The 24,665-nt window shown below is 40.3% G+C and overlaps 2 protein-coding genes across 5 annotated transcripts in view; both read left to right on the top strand.

The window, feature by feature from the left end:
- The window catches only part of LOC126084369 (uncharacterized), a 410,348-nt gene that overhangs the window by 165,025 nt on the left and 220,658 nt on the right, over positions 1-24,665 (top strand). The window lies entirely within an intron of this gene.
- Positions 9,473-24,665, top strand: part of PRKD1 (protein kinase D1) — a 400,955-nt gene continuing 385,762 nt past the window's right edge. For 2 of the 3 annotated variants that reach the window (XM_049898953.1, XM_049898954.1), the window contains exon 1: positions 10,108-10,656. In XM_049898953.1, coding sequence (XP_049754910.1) covers positions 10,393-10,656 — 264 coding nt within the window. In that variant the 5' untranslated portion in view covers positions 10,108-10,392. Of the gene's footprint in view, positions 9,637-10,107; positions 10,657-24,665 lie in introns of those variants that run through there. The other variant, XM_049898955.1, reaches the window with a different exon arrangement.

Here is a 24,665-nt window from a genome sequence, read left to right as displayed (position 1 = left end):
ATCCTGACCCACGAACTTGGGATGTTCCAGCTTCTACAACTGTGTGAGCCATTTCCTCGACAGAAATCTCTCTCTCTATATATTTATATGCTTCACTGGTTGTGGTTCTCTAGAGAACCCAGCCTAAGACAGCATCTATCACTGCAATTCTTTGGAAACCAATCATTTGACTGCACATAATTTATTTAGATTCTGATCATGTTCTCACTTATATTGAGCTTCAATTTCTTTATCGACCTTTTTACATACTTTTCTTTGCTAGAGAAACCAACCAAAATCAGAGTTAGCTTGCTTTCTCTTTTGTTCTTCACATTACAAAAGAGTTTTGCTGGCAGAAATGATGTATGGACTAAAACAATTTATGATAGCTACTATTCTGGTGATGCTTAAGAAGCCCTGGTGGCACAACAGTTAAGCATTTGGCTGCTAACCGGAAGGTTGGCCATTCAAACTCACCCAGCAGCTCCAGGGGGTGAAATACTTGGTGATCTGCTCCTGTAAAAATTACAGCCTAGAAAACCCTATGGGGCAGTTCTACTCTGTCACATGGGGTTGGTATGAGTAGAAAATTGATTTGATAGCACCCAACAACGACGTGTACCAGGCACTCTGTCATGTGCTTTTATGTACACTAAATCATTTAATACAACTTTTCAATAGTGTAGCTGTACAAATGGGGGTACTGAGGACTCAGAACACAATTAGTGGAAGTGCCAGTGTGTGATTCCAGGAAGCCTGTTTTCAGAGCCTTAGCTCTTAACCACAACACTAATAAGTGGCATGTCTACTATCAAACTTTAATTAGCCTTTTTCCAAAGCAGATTCTCATTCTAGCACAATAGCTGTTTTCAGACTTCTTGTTCGCAATGGCAACTTTTATTTCCAAATGAATTTGTGGCCTTCACAACAGGCAGTTTGCAAACTCTTGTTCTATAACATTTTATATCCCAAGAGCATCACTTACATATAAAATTAGCCAGTTGTTTTGTTGCTCATATACCTTATGCTGAGTTTATTTCTCACCTGGGTCATTTGTGATTTTATAGTTGAAAGCTTGTCTTCGAGGGCCTCCTATCCTTTTGGGAGGAGAAGGGTTCTCTGAGTCTAGGATCATACCTGTATTTTCTTTGAATTTTTGAAATCTGTTTTCTTCAGGAACAAATTAGTTTTTCTCTTTGGTGAAAATTAAATCACAAGTTGACTTTTCCCCCTTTATTTTCCATGTAATTATTAGCAAGATGTTCACGTTTTACCAGGTTTTTGGCAGATGTCTGTATGGTTGACATTACCCCTCTTTAACCTTGCCTGACAGACTGTCATATATGAGCATATTTAAACAAATGACAATAAAAAACGTTTGCCACATACGTTTAACTTCTATAGATTGATCAACTGATCTAATAAACATCTTTATCCTGATGCTTACAACTGTTAGTGCTCAATAGTACAAACAAAGAGGACAGCCTGGAACCGTACTTTCTCCTCAAATTTCTGATTTCCATATTGGTGTAGATTTCTCTGACCCTCAGTTTGCTAAAGTGTAAAATGGTTGGACTAGGAGGGAATCGGCTCAACGGCACTGGGTTAGGGGATACTATCTTATCACTCACTGAATTGCATATACTTTGTACTCCCTTTTCTTTCTCTGCTGTCTGTTTTATCTGGACAAAGCATACAGTGGTCTAGAATGGTTCCCATTCAAATCAGTTTATTCTTAATCCTCTTTCTGATTATTCACTGTGAATTACTGGACACTTAGTTTTTTTTTTTTTAGCATATTATAAAGCTGTCTTTGTCATTCCTCCTTGTTTTTCATAGTATCTACTTTTAATTATCTGGACAATTTTCTTTACCTTCAACTTTTAATCTAAATACTTTTAAATTTGTCATATATCATTTCCCAAAATGTGTTCTGTGGAACATTAGCTATGTAATATATAAAGATATGTTTACATGTTAAAAAAAAAAAAAAAGAGGGAAGTTCTGAAGTAAAAAAATGTTTAGAAAGTATTGGGTTAAATGAAATAAAACTTCTTCAGAGTTTTCAGAACCTTTAAATGCTAATATACATAGAAAATTTAAATGTTAATTTTTAAGCTATCCAAGAAAAGTAAAGCTTATGCCGTGACTCTCAAAATTATTTCAACATACAACCCTCTTTGAAAAACATCCATCTTTGGAAATTGGCCTAAGTACCTCTGTGTACGTTTGCATACCCAAGTCACTGTTATGTGGAGTCTTGATTAAGGCATTGCACCTTCTGCCTAAGGTAGTCTTCTCAGCCATTGCCGGAAGCCTATCTTTATTCCGGTAATGTTAGCAGTGATTCAGAAAACAAAATCCCATTTCATGAATGTCATCTACTTAACCAGCTATTTCCTTTCTAGGTCCTCTTCCCAAAGTTAAAACCTCCACAAGGGATTAAAACCATTGGTATTCTCCCAAGTTCTTCAAATTTTCTATGTAGAAATTTGAAGTCACCAGAGATACAAATCAAGTTTCTTCCTGGTGTTATCTATTGCTCATTCCCTTCTCATCAGGCAGAGGTGGGTAGCAGTTGGCAAACTCTGACAGCTCTCAAGTGTCTACAACCAACCTTGTGTGGAGATTTTCTGTTTGTCATGGGGAGCTCCAGTGGCTTGAGGTTTTTTTTCTTCTTCTTCTCTTTATTTACTCCTTTACATTCAGTAACTTATCAGCCTCTTAAAAGAAATTTTGATTCTGCAGGGTTTCTTTAGAATTCCCTTCATTGCCCCTACTCCCTTCTCAATCATTTCCAATGCCCTACAAGAACCTTTTTGCTATTGAGTAAGCAGGATATCTAAGTTCCTATAAGTCACATATAACTGATGGGTGCTTTAAGCCCTCTCCCTCTAGTGATTTCATCTAATCTCACTTTGAAATGTCTTCTTCACGCTGATGATTTCCAAGTATATTTCTGGCTCTTCTCTTTCGAACTCTGAACTTATATATCCAGCTCTAGTTGATATTTCTACTTCAGTGGCTAGTGTCATCTCAAACTCAACACGGTCAAAGCAAAAATCTTATTTCCTCCCCAAATCTGCTCCTTCCATGTCTTCTCTGTCTCTGTTATTAGTACCACTATCAGGCCAATTCCTTAGAAACTTAGGAGTCTTTCTTGACACTCTTGTTCTCTCACCCCCTGAAAACCTCTGATTCGTGGGCAAAGACATTCAGCTCTGCCTAGAAAATAGGTCCTGAGTTTGTCCATTTCTCAGCACCTCTACTACTATGACCATAGTTGTTCAAGCCATGTATCTGTTGCCTCCCAATAGTCTCCTACATGATGTCTCTACTTTTCCATAAAAGCCAGTTTTAAAAAGTGCTAATTAAGTCTTACCTCTTTCTGGTGTAAAACCTTTCAGTGGTTCCATAATGCACTTAGAGTAAAATAAAAACTCCCTACCATGGCCTCCATGAGCCTTTGTGATTTGATTTCTACTAACTCTCTGATCTCATCTCATGCCATTGTTGCTCACTATGATCCTGGCCCTTTCTTCTTGTGACTTCAGAATGCCAAACACATTCATGGGTGAAAGTCTTTGCACTAGCTCTTCCCTATGCCTAGAATATTATTCACCCAGATCTTTTTAAGGCCAGCCCCATTCTATCATCCACGTTTCTTCTGAAATATCAACTCCTCAGTGAAACCTTCTCTTACCTCTGGTCCAAAGTCATGCCCTCCTCAGCTCCCACAAGTCACTCTCTTTACTACTGCATTAATTTATTCATTCAATAATAACTATCAGAATTTATCTTATTTATCATTCTCCCTCCTACTATGTTTGTTTGTTTTTCCCTCTTATTCACGAAAACTCTGTTAGATTAGGGTGCCTCGTCTACCTTCGCTGCTGTACACCCAGTGCCAGTACAGTACCTGGCACAGAGAAAGTCCTCAATAAATAGTTGTGGCATCTACAAAATGTGAATGTCTCCAGCTCTCCTAAATCTCAAGTGAAATTAGCTTTTGTTGGTCCCTTGTAAACTGACCGGCAAACTTTTTTAGTGTTACCTTGAAACTCTTTTCCTTCTGGTAATAGAAGTTGTGGAATATCAGTTTAATTTCAACTTTGGAAGGAAAGAAAATATATTTTTTGACATTAAAAAAAAAACTTCTTAGAGAATTCAGAAGGGCACTGCATCAAGGATAATTCCACAGTTCTCTGAGATTAGCTGAATCTGCTACATTAGGAAAATTACATTCTACCATGGATGGGTCACTATGAGTCAGAATCTACTCAAGGACACCCAACAACAACATGGATGGAGGAAGTAACAAGCATGGGAAATACTAACGCACACATGTATGTCTTCTCACACCACCAAATCCAGAGAGAATAGATTTAAGTATCTTCAGGGGCAGTGAATGACACAACGTTGTTGGGAACTTCAAAGCTCCATCACTATCCATCCTTGTACAGCCAGGTGATCTCTGACAAAGAGTTGAAGTCCATTCAATGGGGGGAGAAACAGTCTTTTTAACAAATGGTGCTGGCAAAATTGGTTATCCATTTGTAGAAAAATGTAACAGGATCCATGCTTCACACCATACACAAAAATTAACTTAAAATGGATCAAACAGGTAAACGTTAAAGCTAAAACTATGAAGTTCCTGGAAGAGAATACAGGGACAAAACAAGGGGGCCAAGTTTTTGGCATAAATGTCCTATCAAACACAACTAAAAATATACAAACAACAGAAGATAATTTAGATAACAGGGACCTCCTAAAAATTAATTACTTCTGCTCATCAAAAGACTACCAACAGTGTAAGAAGAGAACCTACAGACTTGGAAAAACCTTTGGCAATGACATATCAGACAAAGTTCTAATCTCTAAAATATATAGAAAACTTCAGCAACTCAACAACAAAGACAAACAATCCAATCCAAAAATCGGTAAAGGATATGAACAGAGACTTCACCAAAGAGGACATTCAGGTGACCAACAAATACATGAAAAGATGCTCACAATCATTAGCATTGTTGTTGTTGTTAGGTGCTATTGAGTTGGTTCTGACTCATAGTGACCCTAAGTACAACGGAACGAAACACTACCCAGCCCTGTGCCATTCTTATAATCACCGCTATGTTTGAACCCATTGTTGCAGCCACTGTGTCAGTCCATCTCATTGAGGGTCTTCCTCTTTTTTGCTTACCTTCTACTTTACCAAGCATGATGGTTCTTCCCCAGGGACTGGTCCTTCCTGATAACACGTCCAAAGTACGTGAGACAAAGTCTCGCCATCCTCACTTACAAGGATTCTGGCTGTACTTCTTCCAAGACAGAATTGTTTCTTCTCCTGGAATTCCATGGTATATTCAATATTCTTCATCAATACCATAGTTCAAAGAAATCAATTCTTCTTTAAGCTTTCTTATTTATTGTCCAGCTTTTGCATGCATTTGAGGCGACTGAAAATGTCACAGCTTAGGTTAGGCACACATTAGTCCTCAAAGTGATATCTTTGCTTTTCAACACTTTAAGGAAGTCTTTTGCAGCAGATATGCCCAGTGCAATATATTGTTTGACTTATTGCCTGCCGCTTCCATGGGTACTGATTGTGGATCCAAGTAAAATGAAATCCTTGACAACTTCAATCTTTTCTCCGTTTATCATGATGTTGCTTATTGGTCCAGTTGTGAGGATTTTTGTTTTCTTTATGTTGAGATGTAAGCCATATTGAAGGCTGTGGTCTTTGACCTTCATCAGTAAGTGCTTCAAGTCCTCTTCACTTTCAGCAAGCAAGGTTGTGTCATCAGCATAATGCAGGTCGTTAATAAGTCTTCCTCCAGTCCTGATGCTGCATTCTTCATATAGTCCAGCTTCTCAGATTATTTGCTTAGCATACAGATTGAATAAGTATGGTGAAAGGATACAACCCTGACACACACATTTCCTGATTTTAAACCACACAGTATCCCCTTATTCTGTTTCAAGGACTGTCTCTTGGTCTATGTACAGGTTCCCCAGGAGCACAATTAAGTGTTCTGGTTTTCCTATTCTTCACAACGTTATGCATAACTTGTTATGATCCACACAGTTGAATGCCTTTGCATAGTCAATAAAACACAGGTAAAGATCTTTCTGGCATTCTCTGCTTTCAGCCAGGATCCATCTGAAATCAGCAGAGATATCCCTGGTTCCATGTCCTTTTCTGAATCCTGTTTGAATTTCTGGCAGTTCCCCGTAGATGTACTCCTGCAACTGTTTTTTGAATTTTTTTCAGCAAAATTTTACTTGTGTGTGATATTGTTCGATAATTTCCACATTCTGTTGGATCACTTTTCTTTGGAATAGGCAAAAATACAGATCTCTTCCAGTCGGTTGGCCAGGTTACTGTCTTCCAAACTGTCTGGCAGAGATGAGTGAGGGCTTCCAGCTTTGCATCTGTTTGTTGAAACATCTCAGCTGGTACTCTGTCAATTCCCAGAGCCTTGTTTTTCACCAGTGCCTTCAGTGCAGCTTAGACTTCTTTCTTCGGCACCATTGATTCTTGATCATATGCTGATCATTTAATGCCGACCAAAGGACATCGATCTTTATGCATTTCATTTTTGATGGCTTCCAATTTTCCTAGATTCATAACTCGTACATTTCACGTTCTGATAATTAACGTATGTCTGAAGCTGTTTATTCTCATTTTGAGTCATGCCACATCAGCAAATGAAGGTTTCAAAAGCTTTATTCCTTCCACATCATTAAGGTTGACTCTACTTTGAGGAAGCAGCTCTTCCCCAGTTATACTTTGAGTGCTTTCCAACCTTAGGGGCTCATCTTCTGCCACTGTATCAGATAATATTCCATTTGCCATTAGATAGATGAAAATCAAAACTACAATGAGATACAATCTCACCCCTGCAAAGATGGCAATTAAAAAAAAAAACTGATGAGGTTGTGGAAAGATTCTAACTCTTATACACTGCTGGTGGGATTGTAAAATGGTGCAACTACTATGGAAAACGTTGTGGCACTTCCTTAAAAACCTAGAAATAGAAATACCTTGTGATTCAGCAATCTCACTCCTAGGTAAATATCCAAGAGATACAAGAGCAGTAACACAAATAGATATATGCACACCTATGTTCACTGCAGAGCCCTGGTGGCATAGTGTTTATGAGCCAAGCTGCTAACCAAAAGGATGGCAGCTTGAATCTACCAGCTGCTCCTTGGAAACCCTGTAGGGCAATTCTACTCTGTCCTATAGCGTGTTGCTATGATTTGGCATTGACTAGATGGCGACGGGTTTATGTTCATTGCGGTATTATTCACAATAGCAAAAAGATGGAAACAATCTAAGTGCCCATCAGCAGATAACTGGATAAACAAATTGTGATACATACATACAATGAAATACTATGCAACTGTAAAGAATGAGTCCATTATTATAACATGGATGAATCTGGAGGACATTAAGAAAAAAGCCAATCACAAAAGGACAAGTATCGTATGGTCCCACTATTATAAAACAGTCAAGAATAGATATACACACAGAAAGTAACATTCTTTGGTGGTTAACAGGGATGGGAGAGGGAGAGGGAGGAATCACTTTCCAGATAGTAGACACATGTTATTTTTGGTGATGGGAGAGGCACTTATCAAATACAGGTGAAATCTGCACAACTTGACCAAGGTAAATGAATACACTAAGAACTACACAAGAAAAAGGGACAGCTTTGGTAAATGCTATTATACATACAGTTTGGCAACAACAGTAATAACTACCAAAAATATGTGCGGTTACATAGATAGACATATATGTGTGTATGTGTAGAGGAAGACATATGTGAGTACATGCACGTACATGTGTAGGTGTATCTCTAGGCACATGTACATACATGTTTATGTGTGCTGCTTATATAAACATATATATAATAAAGTACATAGAGGGCACAGTTACAGAGATTTCCTAGACATATCCAAACAGCTCACAGGATTGGTTTTTCCAGGTTAAAAGGCTTAAGACCATAGTCTCGTGGGATAATTCAGTCAAATGGCATAATGCAGTGCATAAAGTTAATGTTTTATACTCTAGTTTGGTGAGTAGTATCTGGGGTCTTAAAAGCTTCCGAGCAGCCATCTAAGATACAGCTATTGGTCTCTATTTGTTTGGAGCAAAAGAGAATGAAGGAAATCAAAGTCTCGAAGAAACCAGTCTACAGGACTAATAGCCCACATGAACCATGGCCTCTTCTAACTTGTGACCAGAAGAACTAGATGGTGCCCGGATACCACAACTAACTGTTCTGACCAGAGACACAATACAAGGTCCCAGATAGAATGGGAGAAAAATGTAGAACAAAATTCAAATTTCTAAAAAAGGCCAGACTTACTGGACCAACAGAGACTAGAGGCACCCCTGAGACAATTGCCCCAAGATACCCTTAGAACTTGGCACTGAAGCTACTCCTGGACATCACCTTTCATCCAAACAATAGATTGGCTTATAAAATAAACAATATCACCTGTGAGTAATGTGCTTCTTTAAACAGTCAACTATATGAGATCAGTCAACATTTACCCAAAAGTAAAGATAAGGCAAGGACGGGAGGGGAAGCTAGATCAATGGAAACAGAACTAACAGAATAGGAATAATGAGAATGGTGAACACTAACCAATGTCACTTAACAAGTTGTATAAAACTGTTAAATGGGAGCCTAATTTGCTGTGTAAACTTTCACCTAAAACACAATAAAAATATTAAAAAAAAGCTCCATTACTAACGCTTCAGAGGAAAATACCTTGCAATGTCCTAGGCCAAAACCAGAGAGCAAATAAAGTAGAACAAGAAAAATAAAATGCAACCCACCAGAAAGAATACGTGATGGTTTGCTTGGGCGTGTGTGTCAGCCAAGGAAATGAGGAAGGACTAGAAAAGCTGAGAAGGTGGAGACAGGGCTGGATAATTTGCCAGATGCAGTGTAAAATGAAAATGCAAAGCCTCTTGTTCAAAATTAAGAATTCCAAGACAGTGACAGCAGGCCATTGTTGCACAGCATTAGACCAAACTGGGCTCTTCTGAGGGTGGGGTCCTGTGTCACTGCACATTAGCGCACTCACGAAGCCCGCCCTGGTAAAAGGAGAAGATTAGAACTAATCTCCAAGGACTGGGAAACATCCCCTCTCCTGCCAGCTGATAGATACAACAAGAAGAGGCAACTACCAAAATTAGAACAGCTGAACATGAGACGGTGCCCAACTTTGACGGTGGTGCTAGTGATGGTGGTGGTATTAGGGTGGAGTTGGGAGCATCACTCCCATAAAGCAGACTTCAGAGTGACAGAAAAGAAAGAAAACTGTTTTTGAAGATCCAGATACAGGGAATAAGGCAAAGAGGCCAAACCAGATCTTCCTCCAGCCCTTCAGTAGACAAAGCCTTTTCTTTCAAAATAATTCAGCTTTTTGTACAGGTCTGATGCCTTGGGAGCTGGGGTGAAGTGGGTGGGGTTGTGTAAGGGTGTTTCAGAGAGAAAAAAAATGTACAGAAAGGCTCAGAAACACTTCCATGGATTGGCTTCCTACCCTCTTTGGCAACAACCCCGATGGCTCTTAGGGGTCCGGATGCAGTGGGTTTCCAAGGACCCGCTATTTTCATCCCTCCTTGACGCTCTGAAGGTAAGACTCACGGGGAACTGCAAGGTTCGGCATTCTTGTGTCCAGGAATGGTCACCTTACTTGTAAAATGTGTAGTTCTGGGACATTTGGCAGGGGTGCTGTGGACGGTGGGGACGAGGGCAGCCGGTCGGATGAGGCGCGCCCGGTCCCCTAACTCCGCAGCCGGGCTCGCGGAGACTGGAGTTCCCCGCGGCAGGAACGGACCCCGCCGCCCAGGCAGCCCCGAGCCCCACCGCTGCGTCCTGCCCCGGCTGGGAGAGGCGCAGGCCCCGGGAACCGCGGGCGGAGAGGGCGGCGACCGGGCGCTCTGCGGCCACTGCGGCCGCGGTTCGTGCGGCTCCGGCGACCGCCGGGTGGTGGCTTCGCAGTGCCCGCCCCCAGCTCCCCTTCCCCGCCCCTCGCGCCCCCTCCCCGCCCCCGCCCGGCGCCCGGGCCGCGCTGACCCGCCGCCCCGTCCCTCCGAGCGCGCCGCGGCGGCTGCACCTCGGCGACGGCAGCGCCTCCCCCGCGCGGCGGCCGCGCTCCCGGCGGCGGGATCCTCCCGCCTCGGCCATTTTCCCTCCTCCCTCCCCTCCTGGTTCTCATCCTTCGCCCTCCCCCCGCGCGGGGACTTTTCCGGAAAGTTTTTATTTTCCGCCTGGGCTCTCGGAGAGAGAAGCTCCCGGCTCGGTGGCTGCAAAACTTTTCGGCTGTCGCGCCGCCGGACCCCGCCCTCGGCTGCCCAGCCGCGCGGCCCGCGACGCGCCCCGGCCGACGATGAGCGCCCCTCCGGTCCTGCGGCCGCCCAGCCCGCTGCTGCCAGTGGCGGCGGCGGCGGCGGCGGCGGCGGCCGCGCTGGTCCCGGGGTCGGGGCCAGGGCCCGCGCCTTTCCTGGCTCCCGCCGCGGCCCCGGCTGGGGGCATCTCCTTCCATCTGCAGATCGGCCTGAGCCGCGAGCCGGTGCTGCTGCTGCAGGACTCGTCCGGGGACTACAGCTTGGCTCACGTCCGCGAGATGGCTTGCTCCATCGTCGACCAGAAGGTAAGGCGCCGCGCGGCTTGGAGACCGGAGCCTCCCCTCCGCACAGGGGGCGCTGCCCGGCCGGCCGGCCGCCCCTCGCCGCGCCAACTTGCCGGCTCCCGGGGCTCTGCCGGGAGCCAGCCTCGCCAGCGCTCTGGAAGGGTCGGGCACCGGCCGAGGTTGGACCCCGCATCCCAGGGCATTGCCTTCCCTGCCGCCCGGCCCTGCGCTCGTCCCCTCTTGTTTTATACCCCGATTTTTCTCCAGTCTGCATCCTACTCATCAATTTGCACCCCGCTTATGACATTTCCAGGTATCTTGCCCTTTTCTCGGCGCGCTCCTCCTTCCGTTAAGACTTGCAGGCTCTCCCCTGTCTTCCCTCCGGACCCTGGACCAGCATATTTCTGGCGCCAGGATTCTATCTCCACAAGACTTTTCTCCCTGGGACTTGCTCAGCACCATTTCAGCACCACCCCCTTCCCCTTCAGATCTCTCAGCTCACTTAGATGCTGAGGCGTTCCTGGAATGGTCTGGAGAGGAGGAATTTCTCACCTGTCAGCTAAGTTTTTAAGAGAGAGTGATTGGCGCGACCAGCTGTGAAAACAACTGACCAGACCACAAATAACCCTCCTCCTTGTCGTCTTTTAGTGTCTCCTCTATATGAACATGAAAACACATTTTCCAACGTTAAAACCTGAACGTTAGAGCCTTCCTGCTTTTCATCCCCTGGGCACTTGATAGTGGGACACTGAAATGGGGGTGCAGATACTTAAGTGGTGGTGGTGATGCACAGGAGTACCCCGAGGCTGCTTGTACCCTTCAAGTTTGAGGATGTGGAACTCTGGACAGCAGCCAGGACAGTTCGGAAAAAGAACAGTTATCCTGGACCAGGCCACCCTGGGTAGGAGACCGGGTCTGCCCACCACTCTTCATGGGGCAATTCTGAATTCTAGGTTATTCCGGTAGCCATCCAGAGGGATGTTATATGGAAGGGGTAATAAGAGTGTAAGGGAGAGGGGGCCATGGCGCCAGCCTTCTTAGTATAGACAGGGAAGTGGTGGGCAGAGACAGAAGTCTCTGAAGGTGCTGAATTTCAGCCCCAGGAGACTGGCTACAGACTCAGTATTGGAACTCACTTTGTAATGATGACTTGGATAAACCCGAATTGCATTCTTTACTCTGGAGCAGAGTTTGCTAAACCTTGAGGGTTGTGAATTGTGGCATTTAGCACATGGATATTAGGAAAAAGCCCAGGGGGGAAATCACTAGTGAAGGAAGTTATAAAAGTTGTGGAGGCCAGAATAAGGTTATGAGTGCCAGGAATTTTTATGGAAAGCAGTGATATTTCATATTGCATATTACAATTTCCATGAAAGTGAAAAAAAAATTTGTGTAATGTTGGTACAAGTCCTACCATTTCTGCACATCATCAGTACTATGGAATATCTATTGTGGGTGAACAGGAGTACTCTCCAAGACACTGAAAGCCTTGCCTGAATGGAGGTTGTAGTCTACAATCGTATCTCCATAAGGATGCAAAGTAGTTTTTACAAAACAATACTGATATGCATATAAACAGTGTGTGATAACATTTCTCAAAAATCCAATGTAATTGTGTAGAAATTAAATTGGCCTGAATTCTAAAGCAAGTGACAGAGTGGCAGGGAAGATTCAAATTGGGTCACATTAACCTGGACAGACTTTGGTTTCCTTAAGCATAAAGCATGTGTGCGCACTACCCCCTTGCGCACACACCTGTACTTACCTTGATGGTGTTTCGGATGGGCAGAAACATACATGATACAGGAGATTTGGGATTGGGTATTAGATGGAGAGTGAATTCCTTTTATTTCAGTAGTGACCAAGAGTGATGTTATATAAAACAAAAAACCAAACCCGTTGCCGTTGAGTGGATTCTGACTCATCACGACCCTATAAGACAGAGTAGAACTGCCCCATAGAGTTTCCAAGGAATGCCTGGTGGATTTGAACTGCCGTCCTTCTGGTTAGCAGCATGTAGCTCTTAAACACTATGCCACCAGGGTTTCCTGATGTTATATGGAGGGGGTGATATGAGTGCAAAGAGAGGGGGCAACAAGCCCCAATGGAGTGTGGAGACCTAAGCGTGGTGACAGGGTATTTAGGGAAAGTACAAGATGAAAAGGCCTTGAAATTGAAATGCACTCAAGTTATTAGAAACCTTAATACTGTTCTACATAGAGGTGTCGTACCAAGGACATCCAAAAGGTAGATTGTGCCCTGTGGAAACTGTTTTAGAATGTCAAAAATGTTCTGGCAGAAAGAAAACTGGAGTTCAGTCATGAGGTAGTTGAGACCTGAGCCAAGGCTCTGGGGAAGAGTCCTGGAGAAATATTGCAAAGGGAAAATCATCCGTCCTGGTGACTGATTTGTAAGGGGTCCCCTCCCGCCTGCATTTATTCTAGCAGTTGTCTGTCTCTAAAGAAAAGTTGGAAAAGCTGGATTGGGATAGTCAAGGTAAAGATCTCACTTTGACTTTTTTTTTTTAAGGTTGTGAGGGTTATATTTAGAGAGATGGATTTGAGAATTATTTATATACAAGATATTGTAAATATGTACTGGCTAGTGGATCCAGACAGGGATTTTTCAATTCATCTGTCTAGGTATCTGTCTAATCTATCTGTCTTATCTATCATCTGTCTGTCTGTCTGTCTATCACCTATCTATCTATCAATCGTCTGTCTATCATCTGTCTATCACCTATCTTTGTATCCATCAATCGTCTGTCTGTCTATCTATCATCTGTCTGTCTGTCTATTTATCTATCTAATCTATCTATCTATCTAATCTGTCATGTGTTTCAGGACACATTATTACCCTAGGCAGAAACAAGATTAAGAAGGATAAACATCTTTCACAAAGTAGCAGGGATCTCTTTCCTTTCTGATCCTAGGAATGGCAGAGGTGCCTTGCCCTTTATTTTGGTTTCTTCTGAAGTACCTTGGAGTCCCTAGGTGTTACAGATGGGTGATGTGCTTGGTTGCTAACTGAAGGGTTGGAAGTTTGAGTCCACCCAGAGATGCCTCAGAAGAAAAGCCTGATGATCTGCTTCCAAAAGCCAGCCACTGAAAATCCTGTGGTGCCCAGTTCTACTCCGATACATGTGGGACCGCCATAAGGCAGCATCGACTTGACAGCAACTGGTTGAAGTACTTTCTGAAGGTATCAACTGTGAGGAAGAATGACAGGAGAGATACAGACAGACAGACAGGTAGATAGAGGAAAGGCAAGGTGGGGAGGCAGGAAGTGGATGCCACAGGAGAGAGCTGAAAGCTTGAAAGCATTTACAGTTTACTGTGTAGTTTGGAGTTACGTTGAGCTTACATCAGAGGCTCTTCTGATTTTCTGAGTCATCCGCATTCGTTGTTTTAAAATGTGTGAAGAGGTTTCTCGTCCAGTTTGTTCAAGAGCTCCCTAAATACTAACATAGATCAAACCAAAAAACTTGTTGCCGTCGAGTTGGTTCCGACTCCTACCGATCCTATAGGACAGAATAGAACTAGCCCCAAAATGTTTTCAAGAGGTGGCTGGTAGATTCGAACCACCAGCATTTTGGTTAGCAGCCAAGCTCTTAACCTCTGTGCGAATCCAGTAGTAACATAGATCAGACTAGCTTAAATCTTTTGACGTGTTAGTTGACAGTTCAGTTTCTTTCAATAACACTCATGACACATTTGTCCTGGGACCAGAGCCTGAGGTGTACAGGGCTGAAGAAGAGATACCCTGTCTGGAGAAACTCTTTTATTATTATTTAGAATTTAGGACATACTTTTTCTTTAACAATGAAGTTTGAAAAGCGGCAGATATAGAGCCGTACTGGAAAAATTTGATGGTAAACCAACACATATTCTTATTTTAAGATAAATGTACCCTAAATATCTACTGAACTATGTGACTATAGATTTCTTCCATCTTTTAGCTTAGATTAAAAATCTAGTCTTGCTTTTTTATATGTTATAACTTATGAGTATATAAAATATTGTTAATTGCTTCTTTTTGGAAGTATTGACCCAAGGTTTTATTTATATTATGCTTATTTGTTTACTTTGCCATCATGTAACCTTGAAGGGTGGCTGTATTTAAAGACTGTGTTCTGTTAGTGTACATGATAATTGTTTTCAGAGAGTAAAAGAAGAATAGCACTAGTTGACTTCTCGATGAAACACTGTTACTTTCTACTATCAAAGGAATGGTGAATATATAGACTGAGAAGGAATTGTTTTGAAGCAAGAGACAGCGTTCCAAAGGAAGAATTAACTTGGCATTATAGTACATTATCCATCTACCTGAACGCACTTTCTCTTTAATAACAAGTAGTATTAATTTAGACGTGTGATGCAGTTAATATGACTGTATTGCGTGTATTCATGTTGCTATTATCTTATTAGAAGGACAGCTTATATTTTTCTCTGGAATTTATTTAAGTAGAGTAATAGAACATCAGTAAGACCACTGGCATGTAGTTTTACATTAAATGCCTTTGTACCGTTGTTTATCTGGCCAAATAAATCAGAGTAAGATTTTAAATAGAAAACAACTCAGTAAAGGAATAACAAAGGGAGGGCCTTGCTTTGAGAGCAATGTTGCTTTCCTTGTAATTCTTTCACTTTCTTAATTGTACATTGTTTCTTAGCAGTTTGGGTGTCCTTGTTCATTTTATTGTTGATTTTAGCTACCTTACTTCTACACAGATTGAGAAAGCTGAAAGTAATTAGCTGCTTGACCAGCCCAACATACGTGAAATAGCAAAATCCCGCTAAGCTAATGACAGTGTTTGGGTCTTAGGTGTTTATTTTTCATTTTAATTTTATGTTTGGCCATCTTGTGTGTCTACTGATTTCTGGTTTAATGCTGAAGTGTAGAATTTATCGTTTCATTAAGTGATTCTTAATAATATAATTTTAATAAAAAATTTTTTTCTTTATACTGTATATTTAAAATTTAAATTTATTTTAAAGTTTAATAGTATAATAGGATTGTATTTTGGAGATACAGTGAAATCTGTGAGGTCCCAAACTCACTAGATTGCCTTGCTTGTCCCAGTCTTTCAAGTTTTCCACCTTTGACAGGATGAAGTCTTAATACTTTTCTGTTGCTCATTTTAGTGAAAAATATTTGAGTTTTCCTTCTCTGGCTAGTTTCCGCCTTACACATGTTCTGGCTTTCATACGTTTTACTGTCTGTAGTATATCAATATGTGTGTAACTTTGACATGTAGTGTGTACATACAGGCAGTCCCCGAATTACAGCAGGGTTCCATCCCAACAGCATCTTGGTAAGTCGATTCTGATGTAAGCTGAATACCTCTTTTTTTTTTTTTAGTTTTCGTTATAATTGCCTTTTATCTGTATCTATATAAATCTGATCTTTGAACATCTGTGAAGGAATGATATCATCAGCAAATTTTGTGCTGCAACGTCGTATGTAGCACCTATTACTAATGGAAGATGTACAAAAACAGGTGGTCGTAACTGCGGCTCGTTGGAACTCGAATATGTTACCTAAGTCGGGGACTACCTGTATGTGTATTTATATATGTATGTATGTCTGTGTATATATACATATATGTGTACCACCACCTATTGCCATCAAGTCAATTCCAACTTATAGTGACCTTGTTTTATATATATAGTATGTATGTTTGTGTATGTGTGTATATGTGTGTATATAGAGACACACACACACACATATATTAAAAAAAAAAAATACTAAAAAACCAAGCCCATTGCCTTCGAGTCGATTTCGACTCATAGTGACCCTATAGGACAGAGTAGAAATACCCCACAGGGTTTCCAAGGCTGTAATCTTTAGGGAAGCAGACTGCCACATCCTTCTCCCACTGAGCAGTGGGGTGTTTGAACCCCAGACCTTTTGGTTAGTAGCCAAGTGCTTAACCACTGCACCACCAGGACCCCTATTTACATAATGTTGTATAAGGAGGCCTGGTGGTGCAATGACCAAAAGGTCAGCAGCTCAATGGGGGCCAATCTGGTCCTGGAAACATTATAGCCTGGGAAATCCTGTGGGGCAGTTCTACTGTGTCTAGGGTTGCTATGAGTTGAAATCGACGAGAAGGCATACAATAACAACAATATGTATGTGTATATAGAATATATTATCTAAGTGTTTTTGCAGAATTATTTTTTGAAGCCTTATTATCCAGGTATCCACTCCAGATGCTGAACTACTGTTTTAGGCCTGTGTTACAGGCTGCAAAAAGCGGGGCTTTATTTGTCTTGCACCTTTACAAAGAAACTTAACTTTGCGTATATATCTTTTATCAATACACAACTGTTAACCTCTGTATACTATTTAACAGTCTTCACTAGGAGAATATCCTTTGAGCCTGTGATGCCAAAGGCATTATGCCTTAGTCTTAGGGCTAGGAAGACTTGGATAATTGGCTGTTTGGATAAACATATGTCTGCACTGACTTGGGCCCTTAGGCTCGGGATTGAGATAAACTTAAAAGAATTTTCTGAGAAAACTTTAGTTGTGTGTGGGGGGGGGATAATGGGAAAATTATTAATAAAGTTCCAAAACTTGTCCCATGAAACCATACTGTATGACAGTGTTGCTCTGTGACACCAGACTGCTATCATAGCTATTAAGGGGGATTTAACTTTTTTTTGGTGAGATGATTTTTTATGTAGGTCTTCAGTAATTTATGCATGAATAACATGTAATGACCTCACTAGACAATGCAAAATTTTCTAAGTCCGTGAACGCATGGTTGTGACTTACCTGAGATTGCTTTGAGGATGAAAGGTACAATCTGTAAAGGGTTAAACATACTCCCTGGTAAATGTGTACATAATAAGTGGATTTTTGATACTTTTAGGGTCTGTAGACTAACATACAGTCTTCTTAACAAAAGAAATGTGTATATTCTTTATTAGGTTATTCTTATTTCAATATATACTTAAAATGTTAGCATGAAAAAGCAACGTGGTTGAAAGACTCAGGTGGGATTATTTTTTTCTCTGCTTTCTGTAACAAAGCGAATCTTGGAACTAGGTGTGCTTTGAAACACATTTTGAAATCTCAGCCTCTCAGAATTCCTCAAGGTTTAACTTGATTCTGCCCAAAATGAAAAACACATTTGCTGTTAAAATAAAGTATACCCACATTGCTTTTTATTATTTTTGACAAGAAGCTGATTTAATTCTTCTTCAGATGCAAGTAGCAAGTGGAGTTCAAATGATATTTATTTGATAAAAAAGAAGAATACAATAGATAATGGTACAACGTTTGGCAACATAATGATTCTCAACTATGGTCCTCAGACAGAAATCAAAAGTTCCTTTGTATAGCAGCCCGTAACGTGAGGAGGAAGGCACTTGGAAATGAATTATGGAGATCACATTTTGCTTTCATGCTAGCATCTAGAGATTATTTGCTAAATTGTTACATCTGATGAATAGCTAATATAACATAGTTGATTATTCATATGCTGAAGTGTTATATTGGGATGAGAAAGCAAATTTACTGGGAAGTGGTTAAGTTAGCAGTTTGGCTAAGCCAACCATAAACCTCTTCCGAATCTTTTCTCTAACTACCACTTACCTCTTGTGGAACTCCGTGCCCATTATAAAATAATTTGACAACCACAATAAATAATTACCTGTCTTTTAAAGTGGAGTGTAATGGAAAATTACATGAAACTAGTGTGTGTATTAGGCTGTGGAATCATGGAGTAGGCCATTCACTAGCTCTCAAGATATACCAAGAAACCAGTAGAACATCAGGATAGCAGGAGATCAGGATAGCAGGGCTGGACCCAGACTGGTTTAGAAGAAGTCGGTAAAATTCAGTCTCATAGGAGTTGTTGATAACGTGAAGATTCTTTGCTTTATTTTTGTATTTGTTTTGTGCTGAGAATAACTAACGTTTTTGACCTCTGACAGTAACGTTGATTCATCTGAAAGATCTAAGCACAAATGTGAAAATAGAGGTAAAAATATAGAGTACTTGTGATTATAGTTAGAAAAAAAAATTACACATACAACAACAAAAAAACTCATTTGCCACCAAGGTGATTCTGACTCATGATGACTCCATGTGTGTCAGTAGATCTGTGATCCAGAGAATTTTCAGTGGCTGATTTTTCAGAAGTAAGTCATCAGATCTTTCTTCTCAGGCTTCTCTGGGTGGACAAGAATGGCCAGCCTTTGGTTAGCAGCTGAGCGTGTTAACTGTTTGCACTACCCAGGGATTCCTCTAGAGATAGCATTCACCTTCAATTTCCACAGAATTATTCTAGAGAGGTTTAGGAAAATAAATAAATAACTTTTCTCTTTCTTGATAGAATTTAGATCCAGAGGAAAGGGTTATTTTAAGTGCACATAAAAATCAAAATTCTTTTTCATCTATAGGAATATGTAAAATGTCCCCAGGAATTTCTCTGAAATTGTCAACTACCTTAGTTACCTAGTGCTGCCGTAATGGAAATACCACAAGTGGGTGGCTTTAAAGAATAGAAATTTTTTTTCCCACAGTTCAGGAATCTGTTGTTGTTGCTGTTGTTAGGTGCCATCGAGTCGGTTCCATAACAGAACAGAATCAAAACACCGCCTGATCGTGCCATCCTCATACTGGTTGCTATGTTTGAAATCATTGTTGCAGCCACTGTGTCATCCATCTCATTGAGGATCTTCCTCTTTTTTGCTGACCCTATACTGAGCAGGATGTCCTTCTCCAGGGACGGGTCCCTCCTGATCACATGTCCAAAGTATGTGAGACTAAGTCTCGTCATCCTCACTTCTAAGGAGCCTTCTGGTTGTATTTCTTCTAAGACACATGTGTTTGTTCTGGCTGTCCATGGTATATTCAGTATTCTTCACCAACACCATAATTCGAAGACATCAACTCTTCATCAGTTGTCTGCATATACACGAGGCGATTGAAAATACCATGGCTTGGGTCAGGTGCATCTCAGTCCTCAAAGTGGGATCTTTGCAGCAAGTATGCCCGATGCAATACGCCATTTGATTTCTTGACTGTTGTTTTCATGGGTGTTGATTGTGGATGTAAGTAAAATGAAATCCTTGTCAACTTCAATCTTTTCTCTGTTTATCATGATGTGGCTTGTTGGTCTAGTGAGAATTTTTGTTTTCTTTATATTGAGGTGCAAACCATACTGAAGGCTGTAGTCTTTGATCTTCATCAGTAGGTGCTTCAAGTCCTCTTCGCTTTCAGCAAGCAAGGTTATGTCATCTGCATATTGCAGGTTGTTAATGAGTCTTCCTCCAATCCTGATACCATGTCCTTCATACAGCCCAGCTTCTTGGATTATTTGCTCAGCGTATAGATTAAGTTTGGTGAAAGAATACAACCCTGGTGCACACCTTTCTTGATTTTAAACCATGCAGCATCCCCTTGTTCTGTTCGGATGAGTGCCCCTTGGTCTATTTACAGGTTCGGTATGAGCACAATTAAATGTTTCGGAATTATCATTCATCACAGTATTATCCACGATTTGTTGTCAGAAGCTAGAAGTCCCTATTCAGGAGATCCTTCTTTGTCTATTTCAGCTCCTAGTAGCAGGCAATTCTTGGGGTTCCTGGTCTTGTAGATGTATCTGTTGTGTGTGCCTGTCTCCGTAGAGCTTCTTCCCTGTGTCTGTGTGTCTGTATGTATTCTGTTTAGAAGTGATTAGATTTAGGATTCACCCTACTTGTAATAAGCATAACAAAGAGAATTCTTATTTCCAAACAGGATCACATCCACAGGTATAGGGGCAAATATTCAATACGTATTTTTTTGGGAGACAAAATTCAAACCATAAGATCAACCAGATATTTTTGTACCATTAGAAATTAATGATGACAGTACCGTTGGAAGTTACTTGGTAGCAGAGAAACCCACAGTATGCTGGTTCTTTACTTTGTCTTTTTGCTCTCATGCAAAAAACATAATTAAATAAACAAAGCCTTTGGTTATATATCTAGGATGACCATTGTGGAATATCATGTAATTTAGATAGATTTAAAGGTAAGAATTGGTGTAAAAATAGCACATATTAAGACACAATTACACCAGTCCAAATTTAAATTTTCCTGTATAGAAATTTCTTCCAAAATTGCAAAAAAGTTTTATTTGGCTAAAGCCACATAGTTGATAACAGCAGCTCAGTGATGTCTGGCAAATAGAAAGATTCTTGCAACCATGCAAGAATTTTGTATAATTTATTTTGGTGAGAAAGAAGAAGAAAATTTATGTACCCTTTATTGGTTCATTGGTTTCTGTTCTGAATAAACCCCTGACTGATGAAGAATTTGTTGACTTTTCAGCTTGTATTTAGGCACAATTTCAAGAATTTCTGAATGCCCCTTACCTTAATTGTCAGCAGCCACTTTTATTTCACGTATATATCATAAAATGAATGAAAAGTGTGAATGTGATAACAAAAATATGAATGAAAAGTATGGATGTGAGTAATAAATGCTTCTGAAATGTCATAGCCATAAAAACCCTGCAGAGCACAGTTCTGCTCTGATGCACGTGGGTCCTTATGAGTAGGAATGGACTTGACAGCAACTAAGAACAACAAAGTCTCTGTAGACTACTGTTTTGTTAACAAAAGAAACATGTGTTTTATTAACAAAAGTTTTGTCCAATTTATTTTGGTAAAAAAGAAAAATTTTTATATATACCTTCCTCTGGTTCAGATTGTTGGAGAGTTAGTGGTGTATATATGAAGTATTATAGCTTGAGACATTTATAGATTGTTCCCTGGTGGCATAGTGGTTAAGAGCTACGGCTGCTAACCAAAAGGCTGACAGTTCAAATCTACCAGGTGCTCCTTGGAAACCCTATAGAGCAGTTATATTCTGTCCTGTAGGGTCACTACGAGTCAGAATCTACTCGACGGCAATGGGTTTGGTTTGGTTTTTCAGTTTTCAAAGTTTATTTTACAAGTAACAGATGCTTAAGATCCAATTAAAAGAGTATTATACATCTTAAGATCTATTTCCTTTTTCATAAAAAATGGAATAAAAAAATCAGAATATAATCAAAGTCTGATATGTTACAGACAAAAGCATATTTGTACATCAACTAAAGCAGTCATTTGTTCAAATATTAAACCCATATACTATTAAATGAGCTTGCTTTTAATGTATTTTTTGAAAATTATTTAAGCCAATTTTGAAGTAAGATTTTCTCGCTTGAAATTTATTCAGCTAGATTTGTGTTGATGTGAATTTCAAATTTTCTTAAGAAGATACTTTCCATTAATCATTAATAAAGATTAATCCATTAGGTTAAAGCATTAAAGGTTTTTCAGCAATCAGTGTTGGACCTACCAAAAAATCAAAACCTTTCCTATGTTGCTAAAATCAGTCATATTAATGATATGATAAATAACTACTGGATGATTAGAAACTGTCACTTTGTTTTGAATGGATAGCAATAATCAGAGAGAGACCAAGGATTCAGTTCCAGCCCAGCTGCTTGTATTAAGTTCCAAAGGACCTAATTGACTGGAATATGTGTCCTATCACCAGCCAAATATTTATGGAGTACCTGCCATATTCAAGATACTGTGTCTCAGTCTCTTTATCAATTAAAAGTGAACTTTACCCCTCTGAGAGTTTTTGGAATAGCTTGTCCCAGGACCACTGGGTTGTGGTTGACAAGGTTCCAGGGTCCCCTTTGGAAGAACTCATGAGTGACAAAGAGCCTTCACCTGGCATCTTCCTTCACAGTAACAATGGCTGGCAGAGGGGAGCCTCTAGGAACAAAACCTTCCTGGCACTTACTCTGTGTACCAGTCCATATCTTGGCTTGTTCTCATTTGTCATTTCTGGTTCTCACAGCAGCTCTTTGCTGCTTATCTTATCTCTGTTTTAAGGATGAGGAAACTAAGGGTCAGAGAGGTTAAATCATTTACCCCAAATCCCATGCGTACCCAGTAAGCAGCAGAACTGCCAACAATTTATTCACTTCACTATAGCTAACCCTAAGAACAGGGAAGGCTAGCATGGCCATATATACATACAGAGAGTTTGGTATCATCAGACTGTGTTGCCATGAGTCGGAATCATGAGTAGGAGATTAAAATTTCTATTTTTTTTGCCTGAAATTTACTGAAAAATACTAAAGTTTAGATAGTATGATATTTTGTATATGTTAGTTTCCTTCATATGAAATTCACATCCCAATAGTGGTCAGCTAGAATTCTAGCCACCATTATTACAGGGTATCTCTTATGGGTGGCTAGATTACCCCCTAGGCATTCATAATTAACATAATGAACATTAGAAATGAACTCTCACTTGGGGGGATATTAGTGTTATTCAGGAATTATGATTGCCAAAATTATTTTAGAGATACTCCTAACCCTTTTATGAATGGGGTAGAATTGAGTGAAGCTGGTATGTTTTTATGTAGGAGGTCCTTCTGTGTCCTTCCCTTGGTTGGAAGGGTTTCTAGTTGCTGATGCCAACACTAAAGAGAACAGAATCCTTCCTTGGAGATGTTATCAAGATCACATCCTGGGGACTGCACAGTGCATCATATGAACTGAAATGTGTCTAATTGTTCGTGTACGTTTGTTTTGTAAGTATATGTGTCTAAGAATTTACTTTGGAATTTGTATTCATTGTACTCTGGTAACAAGATTGTGGATTCACAATTCACAACATAGTGAATCCTTACCCACCTTTAAATCTCCGGAAGTCACTGTTTGACTCGTCCAAAGAAATTAATTAACGCGTATGATTAAACTGGCTTCAGTAGTTTCACAACACTTCCTTTTGGTAAGATGGGGATGCTAAGGTGTTTTGGAAGAAATTTATAAGGCCATATATTGATCTGTGTGGTTCAGGACCAGTGGGTGAAAAGAATCTTACCTATCAGTAAATCAGTGAATCCTTTCTTCTTGAATAGGACATTGATTTCAAACAGATTCTTAGAAAATAACAGGGTCCTTTAGAAAGGTACCTTTCAGTGGTTGCTTTCATTTTAGAAGTTGTGTTTGGATTACCCATTTGCTAAGTTTCGTGCTTTGCCAATCTATTTTCTCCTTTTTTGTATATTTTATTTGTTTGTTTTTGGTAAATTATGAACAAACCTACCCTCAGGTAAACTTAATTCCACTTGTTGCAGATGGTCAGTCACAAGCCCAGGGGAGGTTTTCTTTCCACTTCGGTGGTGTTAACCAATCTCAATAGTAATTTAATTGTCTTACATTCCTTTTCACTGCTTGTGTGCAAGGCTAAGGCCAACACTTCCGTTGTAGACTAATTGTACTATCCTCAGACTTTACAAAAATATAGTTGTATATATAGGTAGACATGACTTAACTTAAAATATACTTGTAATCCAATTCAATGCTAAAAATTATTATTAAACACAGATTTTCTTGTAGCCACCATGTTAGGTGCTGAAGCTCCTGTCCTGAAAGACTACTGGGCAACATATAGTAGGTTTTTCATTGCTAGTGGACTAGAAAAGGTTCCTGAAACATGGCCTGTCTTTTATGTAATACTTAGAACTTTTTCAGCTTTAATGCAATGAACAAGTTACATAGAGAATTTTCTTTTGACATGACTCATTGGTAGACTCTTGACTAACAAAAAGGCAGCAGACCTGTTCAGCTGTATTAGAAATCTGATATTACTAGATATCTACTAGTTAAGTACTGTTCCTCATAAGCCTCGTCTTGAGATAACCCAACTTTAACTAGTAGCATGGAAAGCAGCAGTTGTTGCTCCAGGAGTAGTAACGTGGCTCACTCATGCCTCGCTCTTCTTTACCTAATCATAACTGCTGGGAAAGAATTGTCTTGTTTCTAAGTAGTCCCTGGGGAGGAAGGCTCTATGCTCTTCTCTGCAACAGATGTTAACTTCTTCTACTAACATGGAATGAGTTGATGGCACCCGAGATGTAGAGACTTAGAATATTTAAATGTATCCAATAGCTTGCACAGATTTTTGAAGAATAAAAGACTAGCTCTTGAATAATCTTTGCTTTTATTCAATTCTTTG

The sequence above is a fragment of the Elephas maximus genome, chromosome 10, assembly GCF_024166365.1.
Source record: "Elephas maximus indicus isolate mEleMax1 chromosome 10, mEleMax1 primary haplotype, whole genome shotgun sequence".
NCBI lineage: Eukaryota > Metazoa > Chordata > Mammalia > Proboscidea > Elephantidae > Elephas > Elephas maximus.
Note: the sequence above shows the minus strand (reverse complement) of the source record. Positions and strands in the feature narration are given on the sequence as shown.